The following is a 20,001-nucleotide window of genomic DNA, read 5'->3' as shown; positions in this document are numbered from 1 at the left end:
AGCATAGCTCTCAGTAGGAAGATCCCTACATTGGCATATTATAGCAATCATTTTGTTCAATGCTAAAGTAGGGATTTTCCCAACAAGCTATACTGTAATACCACCATTCTTCTCTTTTTAAAGTACTTTTTATCACTTGGATCCTCACTCCAATAAATTGATAATTTTTAATATAATCTAGCAGAAGAAGTGGCTTTTTGGCTGAATCTTGCAATATGGTTTATAGTTAATTTTGTCACAAAAATTAACATTTCTTCAATCTATGGACTACTCAAAACCACCTGCTGGATCTCTGTCAGCATTGGGAAAATTGGGATATTAACTCAGGAAATTCTAGTATTTTGGTCACTTCATGTAGAGAAATTATAATGTTGACCAACTCTTTTCAAATTTCTTCAAAATCGGCACAAATACAATGTATCATACAATACGATAGTTACTGTATAGTAGGGACCACAAAGGAGTAGGCATGGCCCACAAAATAATATCATCCAAAAACCAGCCTCAATTTTCCCTGACGATGATGAGGCAGTATTGGTTAGGTAAAACTAAGCCCAAACCAACTTTCAGATTGACCCGAAATGCTTTCAACAAGTTGCTACAGAATTTAAAAAATAATTTATTTAAAGGAATTTTCTACCGACTGATTGACTGACTGACTGACTGACTGACTGACTGACTGACTGACTGACTGACTGACTGACTGACTGACTGACTGACTGACTGACTGATGCCTTCAGAAAAGCATAACTCAATAATGGCTAAGGCTATGGGCTAGATTTTTTCACTGTTTGACATCACTTCGGCCTGACTGGTGCCTTTTGGCATACCGCAGTACGTACAATGCATTCTTCATGGACTTACCAGTGTCCTCCTTTGTGTCCCATTCATCTTTGCTGACAGCAAAAAGTGTCGGTTTGGTGGTAGAATGCGATGGCTTCCCTTTTAACGGAAATAGTCCACATTTTTCGTAGTGGCTATTTTGATTGCAGAGATGCTTTTCGAACAGTTCTTGATTCGTACTGCTGTGTAACGGGTTGAACATAGCAGACAATGAAGCGTAATGACTGTTCAGATGATAATTAATATAACTGGGGCACGTGGCACCATTTCTTTCTTTAGTATATGGTGGATTGCAGAGGTGCTTTTCGAACAGTTCTTGATTGGAAATGCTGTGTAACCGGTTGAACATAGCTGACAACGAAGCATAATGGATACTTCACTTTTCAGACAATAATTTATATAGCTGGGGCGCGCGGCGCCATTTCAGATGTGGTATATATGCGTGGGTTCACCAGTCATAATAATTATTTACAAAAATAGTTAACAAACAAGTACACAGAAAAATTTGGAACTTTCAACTAGAGTAGGGACCATAGCACATCGATAAAAAGTACTGAAACAAGTTTGAGTAGGCATGATAATAAATCACAGTAGAGCAATAAGAAGTGCCATATCCCTACTGTGCATTTCCATTATGGTATCTTGAGCACGGTAGGGATATAACACTTCTTATTGTTTTACTGTGATTTAATATCATGCCTACTCAAACTTGTTTCAGTACTTTTTATTGATGTGCTATGGTCCCTACTCTAGTCGAAAACTCCAAACGTTTCTGTGTACTTGTCATGAGATAAAGTCATACACCAAGTTTCATTTGATTCCTTTGATCGTAATCTGTGTTTTGCCTGTTTGCTTTACAGTAGATTTTATTATATTTTTGATTCTGCAATACTTTTAATACTCAACCATACAGTGAAACCCGTCTAATTGAATCACTGTATAGTAAGGTCACCTGACTTAAACCGACCATTGTAACAGTCTCCCTAATTGTGTCATTTGTGTACACAATGACATTAACATGTTTAATGCAACCACCTCCATAATACACCTGTAAGACAGGTCCAAAAGTGACCGGAATGCACAGGTTTATTATCTTTTTTATGCTTAACAAATTTGTAGTAATTAAATTTAATGTAATGTCATTTAATTAATGGTTTTTAGTTTTACATAAGCAACCTGCATACGTTCTTTTTACAAAAATCAGCTTGACTTTTTCTGCCTTGTTGGACCTTGAATAGAACACATGTAAAGTAGTGAGTGATGGGATCTGTGCCAAAATAACCAAGCTGTGACAGAATAGCCACCAAACTGTTAAAATCAAATGAAAACCAGCCACCGAGAAATTGTTGCAATGATTAAAAGTTTAGATTGCAGCTAAGTATTTTTTATAACGGATACTATTTTTTATCCCTGGATGGCCAGCACCCCTTGCCACCACCCCCAGCACTATGTGGTAAAGTGCTGGGAAAAATAAGACTGTAATAATAATGGGATGGAAGCACTTGACTATCAGATATTGCATTAAATGTTCCACCAACTTTTGTTTACTCAGGTCAGCTGTGACCTGGATTGTGGCATCATTGGTGTACTTGACCTTGGTCCAAAACAACACATCTGAGCAGTAAACACAGTTGCTAATCACTTGTAAGCAACTGCTGTACAGAGAAATAACTGCTGTGTTACGATAACTAGGAGCATTCGATTAATCAGACCAATAATTTTACTTTTTGTTTATAACTCTGCAGTTCTAATGCCACTACATTTCTTTCACAGCTTGACTGTTATGGATTTATTGGAATCGAGCAAGGTCCCAATCTACTACTGTATTTCATAGAACACTGCATGTACGCAATACATAATATGTGACTGGATTTTGGAAAAACGATCCAAATCGCACATTAGAAGTTTTGAGATAAACGGTTTAAAACAATTGAAGCCAGCATACGTCTCTAAGGATAGCAAGCACGCGTATGAATTTTACACAAAAGATGCATCAATCTGTTATCTTTCAGGCCACTTCCAGTACTTGTAGCTGCTTGTAGAGTTTCCCGCCAAATAAGATAGAAAATCTGAGCAGTTGGACGAGCGAAGTAGTATCACGAGTGCTCACAAAGGGGTGGAGGGTGCGGCGGGGAGGGCAAGAGATACACCTCAGAATGGAGGCAGGCCACGAATGGAGTCCAGACACGAGATTACAGGGCTGTGCTGGCTCCTTAGTGGCTGATATGTAGCAAAATCAACAGATAAAACGTCTGGCCAACATTATAAGGCTGTCCACCAGTAAACCACTGATTCTTGCCAAGCCAGGTCCTTCACAAGGCCTGAAACCGCCATTGGAGCACTCCACACCACCCAGAAAAGACGTCTGTTAAAACCAGCCTCGAGTAGTTAGACTAGTACTGAGGGTCAAAACTAGTAGTACGATAGTGTAGCTATCCACTGGTGGTGTTAGTTTGATTTTGCCTGATATGCGATTTGGATCGGTTTTGTAAAATCTGGTCACATATTATGTTAATATGTAGAAACAGAATATAGAGTCAGCATACACTATTATGAATTAAAGAAAAACTGTAGCGGAACAATTTTGTGGTAGTAGGAAAGACTTTTTCAAGTTAAATTTTGTTATCGTAATTGCTTTTAAATAAACAATGAGAGCAAATCAGATTATAATGCAATGAATGCTTGAAATAGCTTGATTTGTGTGTTCTACACACATCTAATTGCAATTGCATAAATAACTTTGTTTCATAGTAACATACAAATGCAATTTTCTTTATCTGATGCTCTATGTTATGGCTCACAGCTGGCAAAATTTCAATTCATATAGCTTATTTCAAGTTATGAATCATTGAAGTAGGTAACATTTGCCGTGCACGGAAGGCCTTTCCTGAAAATTTGGTTACAAATTGGCTGATACACACATACTGAGCACTTTTGTATCATTGAAAATTCTCTCTCTTACATGCTAAATTGCAAGGTTACTAAAATACTCATGCAACATGCAAGTGTAGGAGAATAACATACCTTAAATAATTTGGTTTGATAGCCATTTCAGTCAAAATAGCCAAAGGTACTATGTATGAGCAGAAGTGATTGAGATCATTGTCAACAATGCAAACAGATATAACTTCAGTACAACAATATCAATAAAGATATAGGCACAGTCATACATGCATAATGTATGCGTTGCCTACAGTACTTGTTCTTTCTTTCACTATACTACATAATATAGCTAGAGGAGTACAGTGATATAGTGGAACTGACTTCATATCACTGACTTCATTCTACCACTGCAGCTGCCTCAGTTGTACCTACTATAGTCCCAAGATCACTTGTTCATTATTTATAATGTTTTCATGCTGGTACTAAAATACAAGATTTAGTAAAATCAATGTTGATAATTAGCATTTCTGTGGATGGACCATTATAAAGTTTACTTGACTTAACAGAGTAGTGATATAGTTAAATGGTGATATAATTTGTACAAGTCAGCTTGAACAGTATTATCCGAAAACACTGCTTCAAGTAAGTTTTGTAGTAATTTCATAGCTACCATTGATCTATACTATACATGTAGATCCTTCTATTGTTGCATGCCTTAATACTATGCTTTGCAGCTTTCTATATGTTTTATATATTAATAAATTGGACACCTTATACAGGACACCTTTGGACTCTACTAAGTGTCCTTATTGGAAATTATCCTGATAGGCCAGTTTCATGTAAGGGAAAGTATTTTAATTGATCTTTTAATTGTGGTTGCGCAACCACTGGATGCTGTGGTTAGCCATAAAAATGTACAGAAACCATTGGGAAACGGACAACCACGGACACAAAATCTATTGTCACATAGAATGTAATGGAAATATCCGAGTTTTTAAAGCAGCACTGTAGACTACATTGATTTCTACGCCCTGTGGTGTTTGTCTGCTGTAAATACGCTAAGCCACTAGCGAGTTATGAGCCAATAAAGATTAGAATGCGTGATAAAAATGTTTTTTGGAGACGAAACACACAAGCAGCTGCTTGTTATTCTTGTTTACCAGATGTACAGTACAAGAGCAAGCCGTACTATCACCTGGATGATGTATCTGGGCTCCCTGAACAAGCGGTTAACTTATTAGCTCTCATGCCAATTCAGCGCTTTCCTGCGAAGCGATTTGCAACAAAAACTATTGTTAAGACTTGTTGAAGTTCCTGTGTTATTTTCTGACTTCGAACTTACAAATATCAGCTGTGGAAGGCCTTGTGTGGTGACATTTCTAACTTCGCCACCCTATAACTAGGGAATCTTTCGTCCTATTCACAGTGGACAACCACGAAACGAAAGAGAAATCAATGTAGTTTCTTTCCGTGTACAGAAAATTAGAACATACCGTATAGAGGTCTTCAGAAGATTACGAAGTCACGCATATTATCGTATTCCGCATGACGTATTGAGGATTACGTAACCGAATCTGGCAGTGTTTTGACAGTCGCCATTTTGGACGTGTTCTAAGTAATGCCTTTCAACTGTGTTGGGTACAATTGTGACTATGAGCAGGGATCCTGCGAGTATAGTTTTCATCGCTTCCCAGAGAATAGGAGGGAAGCTTGGGAGGCAGCGATTCGACGCGAAGGTTGGAAGTCTACGGAGTACAGTCGCTTGTGTGGAGCACATTTTGTCACGGGTAAGCATGGCTAACACCAACTCGACTTTTAAAATGTTGAATACTCCTGTGAATAGGCAAACCGTCAAAGGATCCAACTCACGTAGACTACGTACCTACGCTGTTCTCATTTACAACTACAGAAGAGGTAGCAGCACTGAAACGAAAAGTTAGAAAACATGAGCTGATGATTTCAATGAGAAAGAAAAGACTTGAGAATCAAAGAAGAAGTGTGGCTAACCAGAAGAATACTAGGCAAAATAATGAGAACTCGCTAGCTGACCGTGCAGCTGAGCAAACTACAAGTGATGGTAATGACGTGGATGAGCTGTTGCATACTGAGAATGACTCCAGTATGGAACCTGAGATCTCTTGCAGCATAGATAATGATTCTGCAATGGGAAACAATGCAGATGAAAATGACCAGTTTCAACAGGCATTACAACAAATTGAGATGTTAAGTTCGAAGATATCAGAAAAGGAACAAAGATGCAAAGAATTGGAATGTGTTGTGGCAGAGGAAGATGAACAGCTTCTAAAGGCCTTACAATTGATTGAAGAGTTAACTTCAAAGGTAGCAGAAAAGGAAGAAAGATGCAAAGAATTAGAGTCTGCTGTGGTACTGCTTAATGCAAGAGGAAAAGAACTAGAGAGCATAGTAACAGCTTTTAATGCCAGGGAAAAGGAGGTAGACAGTTTTATGACAGCAGTTAATACTAGAACAAAGGTATTAGAAAGTATTGTGACTGGGTGTGAGGTTAAAAAAGCAGAATTAGAACAGAACATTGACGAGTTGTGTAAAAAGAATACAGATTTGGAAGAAATTAATGCAAAGTTAAAAGAAAAGGTTTCATTTTTCGAAGCACAAAGTTTTGATGGGAAAAAAGATATGGAAGAGAAGATAGCAGCATTGAAATCAAAATGTTTAAGCATGGAGTCCCTCATGGAGAATGAAAAATTTATAAATTTTTACACAGGACTACCAGATTACGATACATTGAAGGCTGTACTAGACTTAGCTTGTAAAAGTCTGCAATCAACTGTGCCACATGGATTACGCAAGCTTACCAATGACGATGAATTTTTATTGACCATAGTAAAACTCAGATTAAACCTCCGGAATGCTGATTTGGCCTTTCGTTTTGGAATTGCAGAATCAACCGTATCCAACATCATTCACAAATGGTTAAACATTTTGTATGTGTCGTTAAATTTCCTGATACGCTGGCCAACAAGAGAAGAGATAAGAGCTACTCTCCCAGAATGCTTCCGGCCTAAATTTAAAGATGCAGTGGTAATCATTGATTGCACAGAGGTGTTCATCGAACGAGCCACCAATCTTTTAGCTAGATCACAGACTTGGTCCAACTATAAATCACACAATACCATTAAGTTTTTGATTGGGATCACTCCACAGGGAACCGTGTCGTTTGTGTCAAAAGCATGGGGAGGGAGAGTCTCGGACAAGCATATTACACAAGAGTGTGGAATTCTTAAGTTACTGTTACCTGGTGATGTGATATTAGCTGATAGAGGCTTCAATATTTACGAACTTGTCGGCATTCATCAGGCTGAAGCTAAGCTACCAGCTTTTACGAAGGGAAAGACCCAGTTGTCTGCGAAAGAAGTTCAAGAATCTAGAGACTTGGCTATTGTAAGAATTCATGTGGAGAGGATCATAGGTGTAATAAAGCAGAAATATTCAGTTTTAGAGGAAAGATTGCCAATAAACTTTATTAAGGCCGATGGTGCTGAACTCAGTGTTGCAGACAAGTTAATGACTATATGCTGCGCATTGGTTAACTTATGTGAACCCATTGTACCTAGTAATTGATTATAATTATAAGTATGTTACTGTCGTTCTAATGTTAAACACGAATACATAAAGTAAATACGCATAAAATTGAGTTACATTCATTAAACATTGTAAGTATGGGCACAATATGCTGTACAGATAATAATAACTAAGGGAGTTAAGTCAAGCATTAGAACATTCCTTACAGAACCACTGCCCACGTGGAGCTCTTCTTAAATTTACACATTTAAAATGGAACCACTGTCCACTAGAGCAATTCTCATTTTCACAGCAAATCATCTTACTGCCATCGTCCTTTCCTTTGCAGTAACAATATGTAGCCTCATCAGTATTGGTGACTACATCTGCAGTTTCCTCCTGGTTAGCTATCACAGTATTTTCTCTTGGCCTCGTAAACCAGCAACCAATTATTTCTGGAAGCACTGCCGTTTCAATTAGATGGTTTGCTTTCAGCACATTAGCTTGAAAAAAGGGTATGTCAACCTTTATCTCCTCTATATGTACACTTTCTTGTGCCCACACAACAAAGAAGCACTTCTCAGCTTCACTGATACCCAGTTGACACTGCACTTGATAATAATACGCATGTAAAGTGTCTAGTGCCAAAGTACCATCATCATTTTCCTTGAGAAAAAAGGAACGATCTTTTACTGCTTCATGCAGTCCTTTGTCGCAACATCTATATGGACATTTTACTTCCAAAAGGTACCTCCCATGGCATGAGCAACACACAATGCCATCTGGACTTGCACCTAAAAAGAGAAACTCTGAATTTATTATAAAACCAGAATTGCTAAAGCTGCAATCACTATGTTCCACAGCAAACCAATCCAGAAACTCTTCAACAGTAGTCGCTTCATGTTCACAGCCCCACCTTGTTGCACTATTACTGAATACATGCTGTTGTGGATAACAAATTTTTTTGACTAAAGAAACAGATGGCTTGCAAGGATCAGTTCTAACTGCAGATTTAAAGTTGCTGGCAGTTATTCTACCAGCCCTATGAGCACTCCATAACCTACATTTGGACTGAAGTTGAGTAGCTTGTTCTAGATTCTGGATTTCTTCATTGGTTATTTTATAAGAGCTCATCTTTGCTTGAGCTAAGTGCACGAGATCAGAATAAGTTGAAGACAGCTTATCAGCCATGTATATATAGTGAGCTAACAGTTGGTGGTAATTTCTTCTGTTGTGACAGTGGCAAGTAAGGTGCATTATACTTTTCATGAACAGATAAAATTCCCCGCTTGTACTTTGATTGGCTGAGCTTCTCAAAAAATTCTTCTTGAATTGCTTCAGATGGCTCAGTGAAATTTAGAAATTGTGACTTGGCTGAAAGCTTGATCCTTTTGGGATTTGCAATAGCTGACTCACACCTATTCAGTTTTCGAACCCGAAAATCGATGTCACATATTTCAGACGGAGAGACGGTCTTCTTAACTGTTGCTGGTAACCATGCGTTGGGTAGTGATGTGCAAGAAATTTGGGAAAGGGTAGAAACCTCATGCATTGTCTTGTATAATACTGCACCAACATGATTGCATACCTCACTCAAACCAGCCATGCATGTACAATGACCACTCTGCACAGATCCACATGGCTTGATTGCTACCCATGATTTGTATATAATACCACTCCGCTGTGATGGTTTTACTTCGCATTTAGCTATAACAGCATGTGGCCACTTCTTTACATACAAACCCCCCATCCATCCATTAGAAACAACCATGTGGTAACCGTCTAAGCTTTTAAATGCCCTTTGTGGATCACTTCCGTTGATCATATGATTACCAATGAAGTCATAAATATGAGAATACTTCACTGCTGGCAACAATGACAATTCATTAGCATACGAATCCAGGTAAGGATCTACAGTGCATCCAACCTTCAGTAATTTCTCAACATATCTCTCTTTAGCTTCTTTTTCCAGGCTTTGAGCATAATCACTCAGCTGGCAGGATGGCTCACCACGAATACGAACTCTGTGGTAAAACAAACAATGCATAAATGTAATCACTGCAATTTAACAACAGCCATAGCCCAAACCGCCCAGAACATTACCCCTAGGGAGCTAAGCTGGCCAACCGATAATAGTGCGAGCAACTTACTGCATCACGTAGGTTCCAAGGCTCTAAGAAATTCTTGTCGCCAAGAGTCTTCAATACGAACTGACCTACACCTCGAATAATACAGGTTTCTCTGGAAAGCGATTGCAAGTTAAACTAACGAGATCAAGCAACTAACGGCATTATTTAGAACACGTCCAAAATGGCGACCGTCAAAACACGGTCAAATTGGGTTACGTAATCCTCAGGGGCTGATCCAGGGGGGGTGGATGGGGTGGCTAGCCACCCACCCTGGATTAAACTATATATCACGGCATGCAAATTAAGCATTAACAGCTCATACTAATCATATAAAACACTACTTGTACACATTTTTCTGCTATGTTTAGTTGCAAACTCTTTACATATTTGTTCAACATTCAGTTGAAAGCTAAATCCTTGCATTGCTAACACCCCAAGGTTGCCCAGTCTTTCATCCGTCATAGTGGTGCGCAACCACAAATGAATTTGCCTGAGACAAGAAAAGGTCCTTTCTGCTTCAGTGCTTCCAATCGGAAGTATTACCAATATGCACAGGAGTTCTCTTATATTGGGGAAGAATATTGGATCTGCATCTTCACTCAGCAAGTGAGTTATAGACTTCTCCTTTAAAGTGGCATGGAATTTATTGCAGTGAGCTTTCCATCTAGCAAGTTCACTGTCAAGGTCATCTTCTGCTGGTAGCAAATGACTCCATTTAGATTTTAAGATGGTACACAGTTGATGTTCGTCTTTTGTGGTAATTACAGTGGGCACCAATGCACACAGTTCATAATGTGCTCGTGTATCTACAGAAAATCTGGCTTCCAATTCACTTATAATTGAGTCTAACAAAGGAATGGTAATTGTCACTCTCCAGTAATCAGTTGGTGAGCTTACTGTAGGGTTTGGTCTAGTTTGACGGCCTCTTATAACACGGGGCATACTTTCGCTGCTGCTAATATCCCTGCATAGATTTAGAGCTTTATGATAAATTCTATTATGTTCAGCATTTACATTTTCACGAAGTTGCTTGTAATGCTCCTTGACTTCATCAACTTTTTTAAAACCAAAGTATACCTCTTGTAGTCTACCTTGTAAACATTCTGCAATTGGTTTAATCGGCTCCAATAATTCTTTTGATAGCAAAAATGCAACCACGTGCTCAAAGCTAGTAAAAATGTGCTTCAAACCATTAGCAGTGCTACGAGATTCAGAATCCCAGTTCCAAGTATTTCCATCAGGATAAATTTCATTGTCATCATCAGCAGGTGAACAAATATGTTCCCAAGTCTTAATAAGGTAAGGATACAATTCTAAAATTGTGGTGAAAGTATTATGCCGTTCAACCCATCTTGTTTTACACAGCCCATTTATCTTAGATTTCCTGGCAGATGGACACAAGCGCTGAATTATGTGTTCAAGAAACCGTTGTCTCTTTGGAGAGTTGTGGAAGTATAAGAACGCCTGATGACAGTTATCAATCATATTTTTTACAGCTTGAACCTTTGAAGAATGGCATATTACTAGATTCAAACTATGCAGGCAGCAACCTTGAAATTCTGCATCTGGTGCATTATTCTTTATATGTGCTTGTACACCAGAATTTGAAGAGCTCATGGAAGCTGTTGTATCGTATGCCTGCCCTCGGCAATTTTTAACATCAATTTCATGTTTTTGTAAAACTTGCAAGATGCCATCTGCAATGCTTTTCCCAGTTATCCTCTGAAGAAAATGGAAGTCAAGTAACACTTCGTGCTTTATTGGCTTCACACGAAAATTTTCATTATCAATTTCCAAGAACCTTAAGCAAACCGACAAAATCTCCTTACCATGAGATGTAGCTTCATCAGCAATTAATGAAAAATGTGGACACTTCTGTATGCAGGTTCGATAAAATGCACGAATTTGGTCAGCAGCTATTTCCAGTATCTCGTTTTGAACGGTCTTACTGGTATATTTTGCATTCTTTGGACCAAGTATTAAGTGTTCGCTCAGTGCTTTATTGTTCTTTGCCAGCAATCTAAGTATGGCAATGAAATTTCCTTCATTTCTTAATGGCTCCTGTGTAAAGTTCACCTTATCCTGATTGTGACCTTGGAGAGAAATTCATTGCTTTGCACACAATAATACTGTCTCAGCAATTGTTGGCAATACTTCAGTATTAAATTTAAAATTCTTAGAGCTTTTATCAATTAACTGACTATCGATTCTTGATTCAGGATTAGCCCACCTTCTTGTAAATTCAAAGGCATGATCTACTGCTCTCAAATGATATGCATGTTTGGCATGCCTCTCCATCAACTCCTTGGATTTGTTGTAATTCTTGAAGGGCGTACACACAAATGCACCGAGATGTGTCTTTTCACTGTCAGTTAAAAACAAAATGCAGGGCAAACACCATCCTCCTTGACTATTCTCCAAACCATAACGTAACCATTTGTAATCTTGAAGCCATCGAGATTGAAAAGTTATCTGTTTTCTTTTCCTTCCTCCAGAAACAGTGAAGTAGACTGTGTCAAAATCAGTGCTCCTTAGATTGCTTTGTGATGAAGTAATCAATTCATATTTTTCATGATCTTTTATTATTCTTGATCTACTAATGGCCACTTGCAGAATATCACTAGATTCTGAGTTAGATACAAAGTTCACGTTAGGATAAGATGGCTCACCATTGCTATTAAATTCAACAGGATCACTATCATGGAAAGTTTCTGGTGCAACCTCACGGCAAAGCTCACCAGTTGATTGTTGAAGGCTCACTGTCAAATTATCTGGCCAGTTAGCTGCTTCAATGAAATCCGCATTAACTCTAATACTTTCAGTAGTGGAAGGGGTAGCCTCTGTCTCTTCATTTATGCCCTGAGATTGACATTCATTCCCATCACTGTCATTGTTGATACCACTTTCATTAGTGATTGTGACTGGAGTTTCACTTCCAGACTCAGTCTCATTGTCAATCAAACCTTCTTCCCCAACTTCACTGTCACTGTTACTTCCATCAGTAGTAAGGGTTTCACTTAGAGGATTCTGTCCTTGTTGGGCTATAACTTTTGATCTAAAATAATCTAAAATAGACCTGGACATCTGTACAAACTAGCACATGGCATCTACACTAACAGTGCACTTTATTTGAAGCAAAACCTTCAGGTGGACATTTATTATTATGGTTTTGTTCATTTACAGCTGCAGTTGTTAAATGGACATAATAGCACAGCTGCCAACAAGTTTTTAAACTATATGCTGTAGCTAGCTTTACAGTGTTTCTTCTAAACAGCTAGTACACTGTCTGAAATTCTAGCTAGTAGCTACATACAATTGTTCTTTTCAGTCAAAATCACTTCCAGATTCAATCTAATTCTTTGGTGGATTCAGGGTGGAGGGAAGGGGGCTACGGTAAAACTTTTGTTCTTATACAGTAACTGTTAGCTGCTACTGCTTTTCTTAGCTGCTACTGCTCTAACTACACTACAGTGTACAGATACAATTTATCCTAAAGGGACCCTTTTAGGATATTGTATCTGTACACTATAGTGTAGTTAGGGCAGTAGCAGTAGCAGCCAACAGTTACTGTATAAGAACAAAAGTTTTGAAACTAAGTAAAATTTGATCTAAATAGCATGTTTTGAACACCTAATTTTAAAAATTTTCCTGGGGGGGCATGCCCCCAGACCCCCCTAGACAGCTCGTGCTTCGCACTTCGCTAAGCGTGCTCCGCACGCTGTCTGCAGTCACCTCTCTCACCAGTGTATAGCTACACCCTTACTGCACATGTAAAGCTTGTGAACTAAGCCAGCCACCCCCTTTCATTTATTCCTGGATCAGCCCCTGATCCTCGATAGCGTCATGCGGTATACGATGATATGCGTGACTTCGTAATCTTCTGAAGACCTCTATACTTTGTAAGTTACCGAAGTTTTGCTGCCGGTTATCATCGTTTTCCCAATGGCTTCAATACATTTTTATGGGCACCCACAGCATCCAGTGGTTACGCAATAGACAATTAACACTGATTGCATTCTTAAGGCCTTATGTGAAACTGGCCTAAATGTGACCATGGACAATTATCAAGGTGTCCACATTTCAGGATGGTACTAGAGGCTGCTACTGCTTTATTGTATCCATTGCATGGATACCTCATAAGATGGCCAAATAAAGTATAACTTCTTGGAAATACCTTAAATACTTAATGGAACAGATGTCAAGAACCTGAACACCAGGCAGTTCAGTGTTGGATTTCAGAGGGGGTTTCAGGTTCAGGAAGTTTTCAATAACTGTGATCCCAGACTGATAAGTGCACATAATCCAGCTGGGGTATGTAGGCTCAGTCTTGATAGCTAGCTCAGTGGCCTATAGCTACATAGATCTATGATTCTATAGCTTAAACTAGCTAGTAATGAATCAGTAAAAATCACTCCACAACATTGTTTCACAGTTGAATCTGAGTCCCAGTTGAATCTCACCAATCCAGGCCTTTGCAGAAAGTTTCGAAGCTTGTACTCATTAAATTGATACTTATTTTAGAGGCGCTTTAACGTCGTAATGGCATTTTCAGAGATTTCAAAGGCAAAAGTATGAAGTTAGGCCAGCAGAAACAGTCCCAATATAATACACTATGTATAACTCCTGGTTTACTGTAATTGTTTCCGTAAAAGTGTGTGTGTGTGTACCTATCTATCTACCTATGTACCTATGTACCTATCTACCTATGTACCTATGACCTACCTATGTACCTATCTATCTATCTATCTACCTATGTACCTATGTTTGTCCGTACGCACCCACGTGAGCAAAATCGTTTAATAACGGTAAAAGCAGCTTTTACGTAAGAAGTAAAAGTGAAATGAAGTCTGTATTAAACTTCTGCACAGGTGAACTTTGCTCTGAGGTGGTTTCTTTTCGGCGGACTGAAATACGGGTGTGGTGACTTTCCTCAGACTACCTTCCCCTTGAGGTTTTCAGGCATTTAGCAACTGAAAAACAACGGTGCAGGCCTCGTACACTGCCAGGAATAGCCTATCGCTTCGAGTTGAAAGGGGGCATATCCCTTACGTACGCGAACGAAAATGAAGAGCAGCTTTGAGGCTTTGTCGAGAGAATTTGTGGGAAAAAACACGTTAGTCACACTATAAAACAGTTTAGAAGATAGTTTTGTGCGTAATATGTTGGTTAAAGCGGTTTATTTAACAAACGCTTCCTTAGCAGTGCATAGCAATGTAATTGAACGAATTACGAATATTTCATGAATTACGAAATACGAGAAATAGCTAATTATATTATCAAACTACCCTATTGTAAAGTAGTAATACATAGTTGGTTAATTCATAGTAGTGTATACTGTCTATAGTTATTCCAGATGAGTTAGCTAGCTGCTTGGCACCTGGTTTTTAGAAGTAGCACAACATCAACTTGTTAAATTTATCACCTACACAAACATGTTTTTTAAATAAGCAAACTAAAAGAAAGTCAATAAAGAGAGCAAGTGATGATGGTTATTGAGACATATGTAACTATGGTATGCATAATGATGCCTTCGGGGGTTTATGGACTATAAAATTTTAAAATTTTTTTGACATTAATTTGGAGTACTTCAGATTTGTTAAATGGTCACATTTTTGGGCAAAACATAAACCCACAGAAGCTATTTTGCATGATTGCTACAGTGTATGTTGCTAATTAAACTTTAGTTGCTATGGCAAAATGTCCAATGCTGACACCTGTCCAATAGGTGAAATATTGTTTTAGGTGTATAGGACAATCCCAAACTGCATTAAATAAGGCAGACTCTATGCTCACCAGTGCAGCGGTGGTATTAAGAGCCACTAATGGCTATTACCACCGTTGAACCAATAGAAATTTAAGACAAAAAGGTAGCTATTGTAAAATGAGAAAAAAATGGGTTACAGCATATCCCCGACCTTACATCTTATATACTTGAGGCACAGTTCATAGCCACTGAGCTACCGCTGCCAGTTACCTCTGTTTTCTACATTATAAATATGAACCATAAAGAGTGTTCTATTATCAAAGAGAAGGAAGAACCTAGTGTGGAGAAGAAACCAAACAATTTCATTGTGTAGTCCACATCAGTGTCAATAGCTAGTGGGTGGCTCTTATTGACACCAGTAAGCTGGTGGATATAGACACTCCGTTAAAATAAACTATAGATCATTTTGCAAACTTCACCCTGCTGTTCGCTGCACTAATACTAGTTTGATTCCTTTTTTGTTATAGCATACAGCAATACATGTGTGACTGTTCTATTAGGGTGACTACTGTATTAGAGTATCTCAAGTCAGCCAGGGGGTGTGTAACTATTTCATATTTGTGACTCAATTTCTGAAAACTGTCCTTTTCTGCACATGCAAAATTTGCAGGAAACCTATTTGAAGTTTCAGCGATTCTTTTTAAAAATTCATTTTTTAAAACAATTGGACAAAGTAACTATTAAACCTTCTTGCTGTTAAGTTTCATACCCAAAGCTTCTTTTTCCTTGGAGATATGCATGATTATGTCAAACCATGTAGCAATTTCTACATGTGTGGGGCAACAATTAACTTAAAAATTGGGTGATTTGTTCAGGTTATGAAATGGATAAAACTATGAGTTAAGCAATGATACAAGTTATTTAATTGAAGAAAAGGTCAAAGAACACTACTTTTAACTATCAGAAATCTCTTATATATGTATATTTTAGATTGGAAATAATTGTCAACAAAGTGATTTGTCACCAATTGTCACACTTAATCGCTTACAGAACTCAATGCAATACTATAAAAAGTTAGTTTGTAATGTATTAGACAGTAAATTGGCCATATCTCTGGAATGCTTCAAGATATACGTATATCAAACTAAAATTTTAACACAAGATAGATAAACATCCAGTGCTTCATTTTAGCGAAAAAAGAGAAAAATGACCAATGTGCAGAAAAGAATGGTTTTCCAAAATTGGGTCACATTTTCATTATGCTAGCTAGCATTATGAAGGCCAATAATAACTGAGTGTGTCATGATGATAGATTGCTAAGAGATGTGGTCTCGGTGCTCGATCATTATTAATAAACCAAGATTGCGTTCAACTGATTAATAGGTGTGACATCGATAAGTACATAAATAAGTTTGCGGTGCCTAAATATGCTGCTCAAGGAAAGTGTTGATCATATTAATGAAAATTAACATCTCGAATTGGGGTTCCAACTAGAAAACTATGAGCCTGATTGAAGATAAAAGGAAAGACAAGGTGCAGAGGGCACAAACTCGTTGGAACCCCAAAAGACACATCCCACTGTTGAGAGTGTTACTGTAGCATAAAATGGTGACTGTGGTCAGGTAGGCAGGCAGGCTGGCTGGCAGTGAGTCTAAAATCTGAGCTTAGCAATTTTTTTTTGAAATTCTATATTCGGCTGCCTATTAGTGTTTTTTATATTTTTTAATGTAGTCTTTTAGATGGACTAATAGTATTCCCTAAAGGTGACTTTCATTGTGTAAGATGTCTCAAGGATGATTTTGGAAGGCGGCGGCACGCGTCACTTTTGGGGGATCCCTACTTAAATGGTACTACCGTACCATTTAATATCACTTTCAGAAACTCCTTTTTAAAATCTTAGATCTGCCACTGCATGTAGAGAGTTGAGTTACATTATGTCACTCTGTAGAGAATTCAACTACATAACAAGTCACCCTTGCTGTACGTTGGGTGTGAGGTAGTAGATGGAACTCTGTCAGCCATAACTGGACTAAGCCTTCAGGTGCTTGCCTACAAGAACTTAATTGTCACTGCTCCAAACCAGAATATATTTCTTTTCTATTAGTCTTGCCCATGATATTCTACACAACAGCGTAGCCATTCCATTTTCCTCAGTCTTTTCAATTTTCTTCCACCATCACTAGATCCCACCAAAACACAATGTATAGCCCATCCTCGACTTTCAATCCTTATTGTTCCTCTTTTTTCATCAACACGTTTCCTATGGAACACTATTCCTCTCCACATCCTACAGTTATCAAATGCGAAAACATTTCGAGCTGAACTTAATTGATTTCTTTTTGTGTAAAGTTTAAAACTGTTCTGTGTCTCCTGTTGTAATTGTTTGTGTGTGTGTATGTGTGTGTACGTGCGTGCATGCATGCATGCGTGCGTGCATGCGTGCGTGCGTGCGTGCGTGCGTGCGTGCGTGCGTGCGTGCGTGCGTGCGTGCGTGCGTGCGTGTGCAAGTATATTAGTATGTTTTGTGTGGGGAGCACCCTTGCAGGCATTGTGTTCTGTGTATCTATGTCTTTGACGAAAACTGATAATCTTATCTAACCTGTAAAGAGTTAAGTTATGTTACAAGCTACCTTGTAGACCATTCGGCTATGTTACAAGTCACTATACAGAGAGTTCAGCTATGCAACAAGATACTTGTACTGCATTATAAGTCATCTTGTAGAGAGTTCAAGTGTGTACCTAGTCACCATATATAATTACAGAAAGCTCATGTTACCCTGTAGATAGTTCAGCTATTATACATAACAAGTCACTCTGTAGGGAATTCAGTTACATAAAAATAACCCTGTAGAAAGTTTAGTTATGTAACTGTGGTGAGTTCAACTATGTAACAAGTCAATATGTGGAGTGTTCAGCTACATTATAAGTCTCTATGTAGACTATTTAGCTATGGTACAAGTCACTATATAGAGAGTTCAACTATACAACAAGATATACTTCTACTATGTTATAAGGTTACAAGAGTTCAACTATGTACAGTAACAAGTCACCCAGTAGAGAGTCCAACTACAAACTAGTTACCCAGTAAGAGAGTTCAGCTACATAACAAGTCACAGAGTTTAGCTATGTTACAAGTCACCCTGTATATTAGAGAGTTCAACTGCATTGCATGTCACCCTTTTAGAATGTTTGCCTATAATCATTATATTTTTAAAAATTGCAAATTTATAATTAAAAATTAAATACTTCATACAAACTAAAAATCTTTTGTATATATATATACTATAATATTTTAATAATTTGTCACAAAATTCTTCATACAACACATACACTAGTGCAGAATGAGTGACCAACTGTGACCTAAGGACAAACAGTCCAGACTTTGTCAGTTGTGCTTCTCAATATTTCTAAACTAATAAAGGCAAGTAATATGGAAGCCACAAAGCCAGTCATAGGCCAGTTTCTGGGCTTGCAATTACAAAAATGAAATGGAGTGCATCAAAACAGCAAACAGCCAAGCTGTAAAAAGGGTGTAGAACCCCGAATAAGACCTAGGTGGAAAAGTTTATGGCACCCAAACATGGTAAGTTTAATGGAAAATTTTAAATAACGACTATACCTATACCAATACAGCATTTTGGATTTGATAGTAATAAATATTCCAATAAAGAGTTTTGAAGATTCCAATTCTAGCAGAAGAAAGGTACACATTGTAACAGAGCTGATATTAAGGTTACAGGATAGTGAGTGACTGTGGAACAAAAGTTTTATTACGTAATTAAGGAGGGCTTGGTGTTGTTGTGTTGTGTGTCAGCTAGTAACAGGCTGAAATTGTTGGGAGAATAATGGTGTGCTGACTGGACAGGTACAGTACAAGTTACAAGAAACACACATAATGATACAAGATAACATACGTAGAAACAACACACTTAGCAACTGGCGCACCTGTAAGCGCATGCATAGTTTTGCTCACTAATGGCAATATTATCTTGAACCAAAAATCAGGGTTGTCAAACAAATTGTTAACATTTTGTAAAAACAAACGACTAGTTTGGCTTCTTGTCTAGGTCCTAATGGAGCCATTTGTAAGAAATAATACTAATTTTGTGACCACAGTGTCTTGTATATGTTGCCATACTTCAACAACTAGACAAATTATTCACAAATCCTCTTGTCAGTCCCTCACAAGTGATGTTCTTCAAGCCTTAGAATTGTTAATAAGTTCTCATGGTTCTTCATTGGTCTTATTTTTGGTTCATAGTTTTCACTAATTGGCATAGGATAATTCATGTTTCCATGACAACATTTGAGTTCCATGTCAATTAATGAGAAGATTAGAATGCATAATATTAATATTTGGTAAATTGGATTAAGAAAAATCAAAACCCTAAATCATGAAAAATGATTTATAGTGTACATATAGGTTGCAGTATCCCGTAACCTTGCACAAATGTACACAGAACTCTGACTATGTGATTTGACATACGGTACAGCTCGATTCTAACTTTAAGAAATAGCACGCGCGCACTTATGCTTGCACTTGACATGCATGATTTTACTCGCACACAGCAGGCGAGTATGCTACAAGCTAATGACGTTGGTACGGTGTGCGTGCGCGATTTAAGTAGGCTCGCGAGGTAGCCATTACTTGTGATTCACGCAGGTACGTAGCCAATGTTCGCGAGTTAGGCAGTGCTCGCGAGTTAGCTCGCTATAGTGCTCGCGAGTTAGCTACAGTGCTCGCGAGTTAGCTACAGTGCTCGCGAGTTAGCTACAGTGCTCGCGAGTTAGCCTTTGCACCTAATCGGCTCACTCGACGAGTTGCAGCGCACTAGATAGCCATTGTTCAGTGATGCATGCGACTTACGTATTAACTTCACAGAAAGGAATGATCTTTTACTT

General features: G+C 38.2%; 3 protein-coding genes across 3 annotated transcripts; 1 reads left to right on the top strand and 2 right to left on the bottom strand.

Annotated features, from left to right (window-relative positions):
- The first annotated feature begins 5,301 nt into the window (after window positions 1-5,301).
- LOC136253320 (chromosome partition protein Smc-like) lies at window positions 5,302-7,352 on the top strand. Its single transcript, XM_066045966.1, has 2 exons — window positions 5,302-5,513; window positions 5,570-7,352. The coding sequence occupies exons 1-2, from the start codon at window positions 5,345-5,347 to the stop codon at window positions 7,324-7,326; spliced, it is 1,926 nt and encodes a 641-aa protein (XP_065902038.1). The 5' UTR covers window positions 5,302-5,344; the 3' UTR covers window positions 7,327-7,352.
- Window positions 7,353-8,449: 1,097 nt separating this feature from the next.
- LOC136252688 (uncharacterized) lies at window positions 8,450-9,549 on the bottom strand. The gene is made up of 2 exons (XM_066045257.1): window positions 9,417-9,549; window positions 8,450-9,290 (listed from the first exon to the last, which is right to left on the bottom strand). The coding sequence occupies exons 1-2, from the start codon at window positions 9,419-9,421 to the stop codon at window positions 8,450-8,452; spliced, it is 846 nt and encodes a 281-aa protein (XP_065901329.1). The 5' UTR covers window positions 9,422-9,549.
- Window positions 9,550-9,703: 154 nt separating this feature from the next.
- On the bottom strand, window positions 9,704-11,498 carry LOC136252687 (52 kDa repressor of the inhibitor of the protein kinase-like; the record flags this gene model as incomplete). Its single annotated transcript, XM_066045256.1, has 1 exon — window positions 9,704-11,498. A coding segment is annotated over one exon (1,782 nt), but the record flags the coding sequence as incomplete, so codon positions are not given.
- Window positions 11,499-20,001: the final 8,503 nt, after the last annotated feature.

Source organism: Dysidea avara, chromosome 4 (genome assembly GCF_963678975.1).
Source record: "Dysidea avara chromosome 4, odDysAvar1.4, whole genome shotgun sequence".
NCBI lineage: Eukaryota > Metazoa > Porifera > Demospongiae > Dictyoceratida > Dysideidae > Dysidea > Dysidea avara.
The sequence above is the reverse complement of the archived record's forward strand: the minus strand, read 5'-3'. Positions and strand labels throughout refer to the sequence as shown.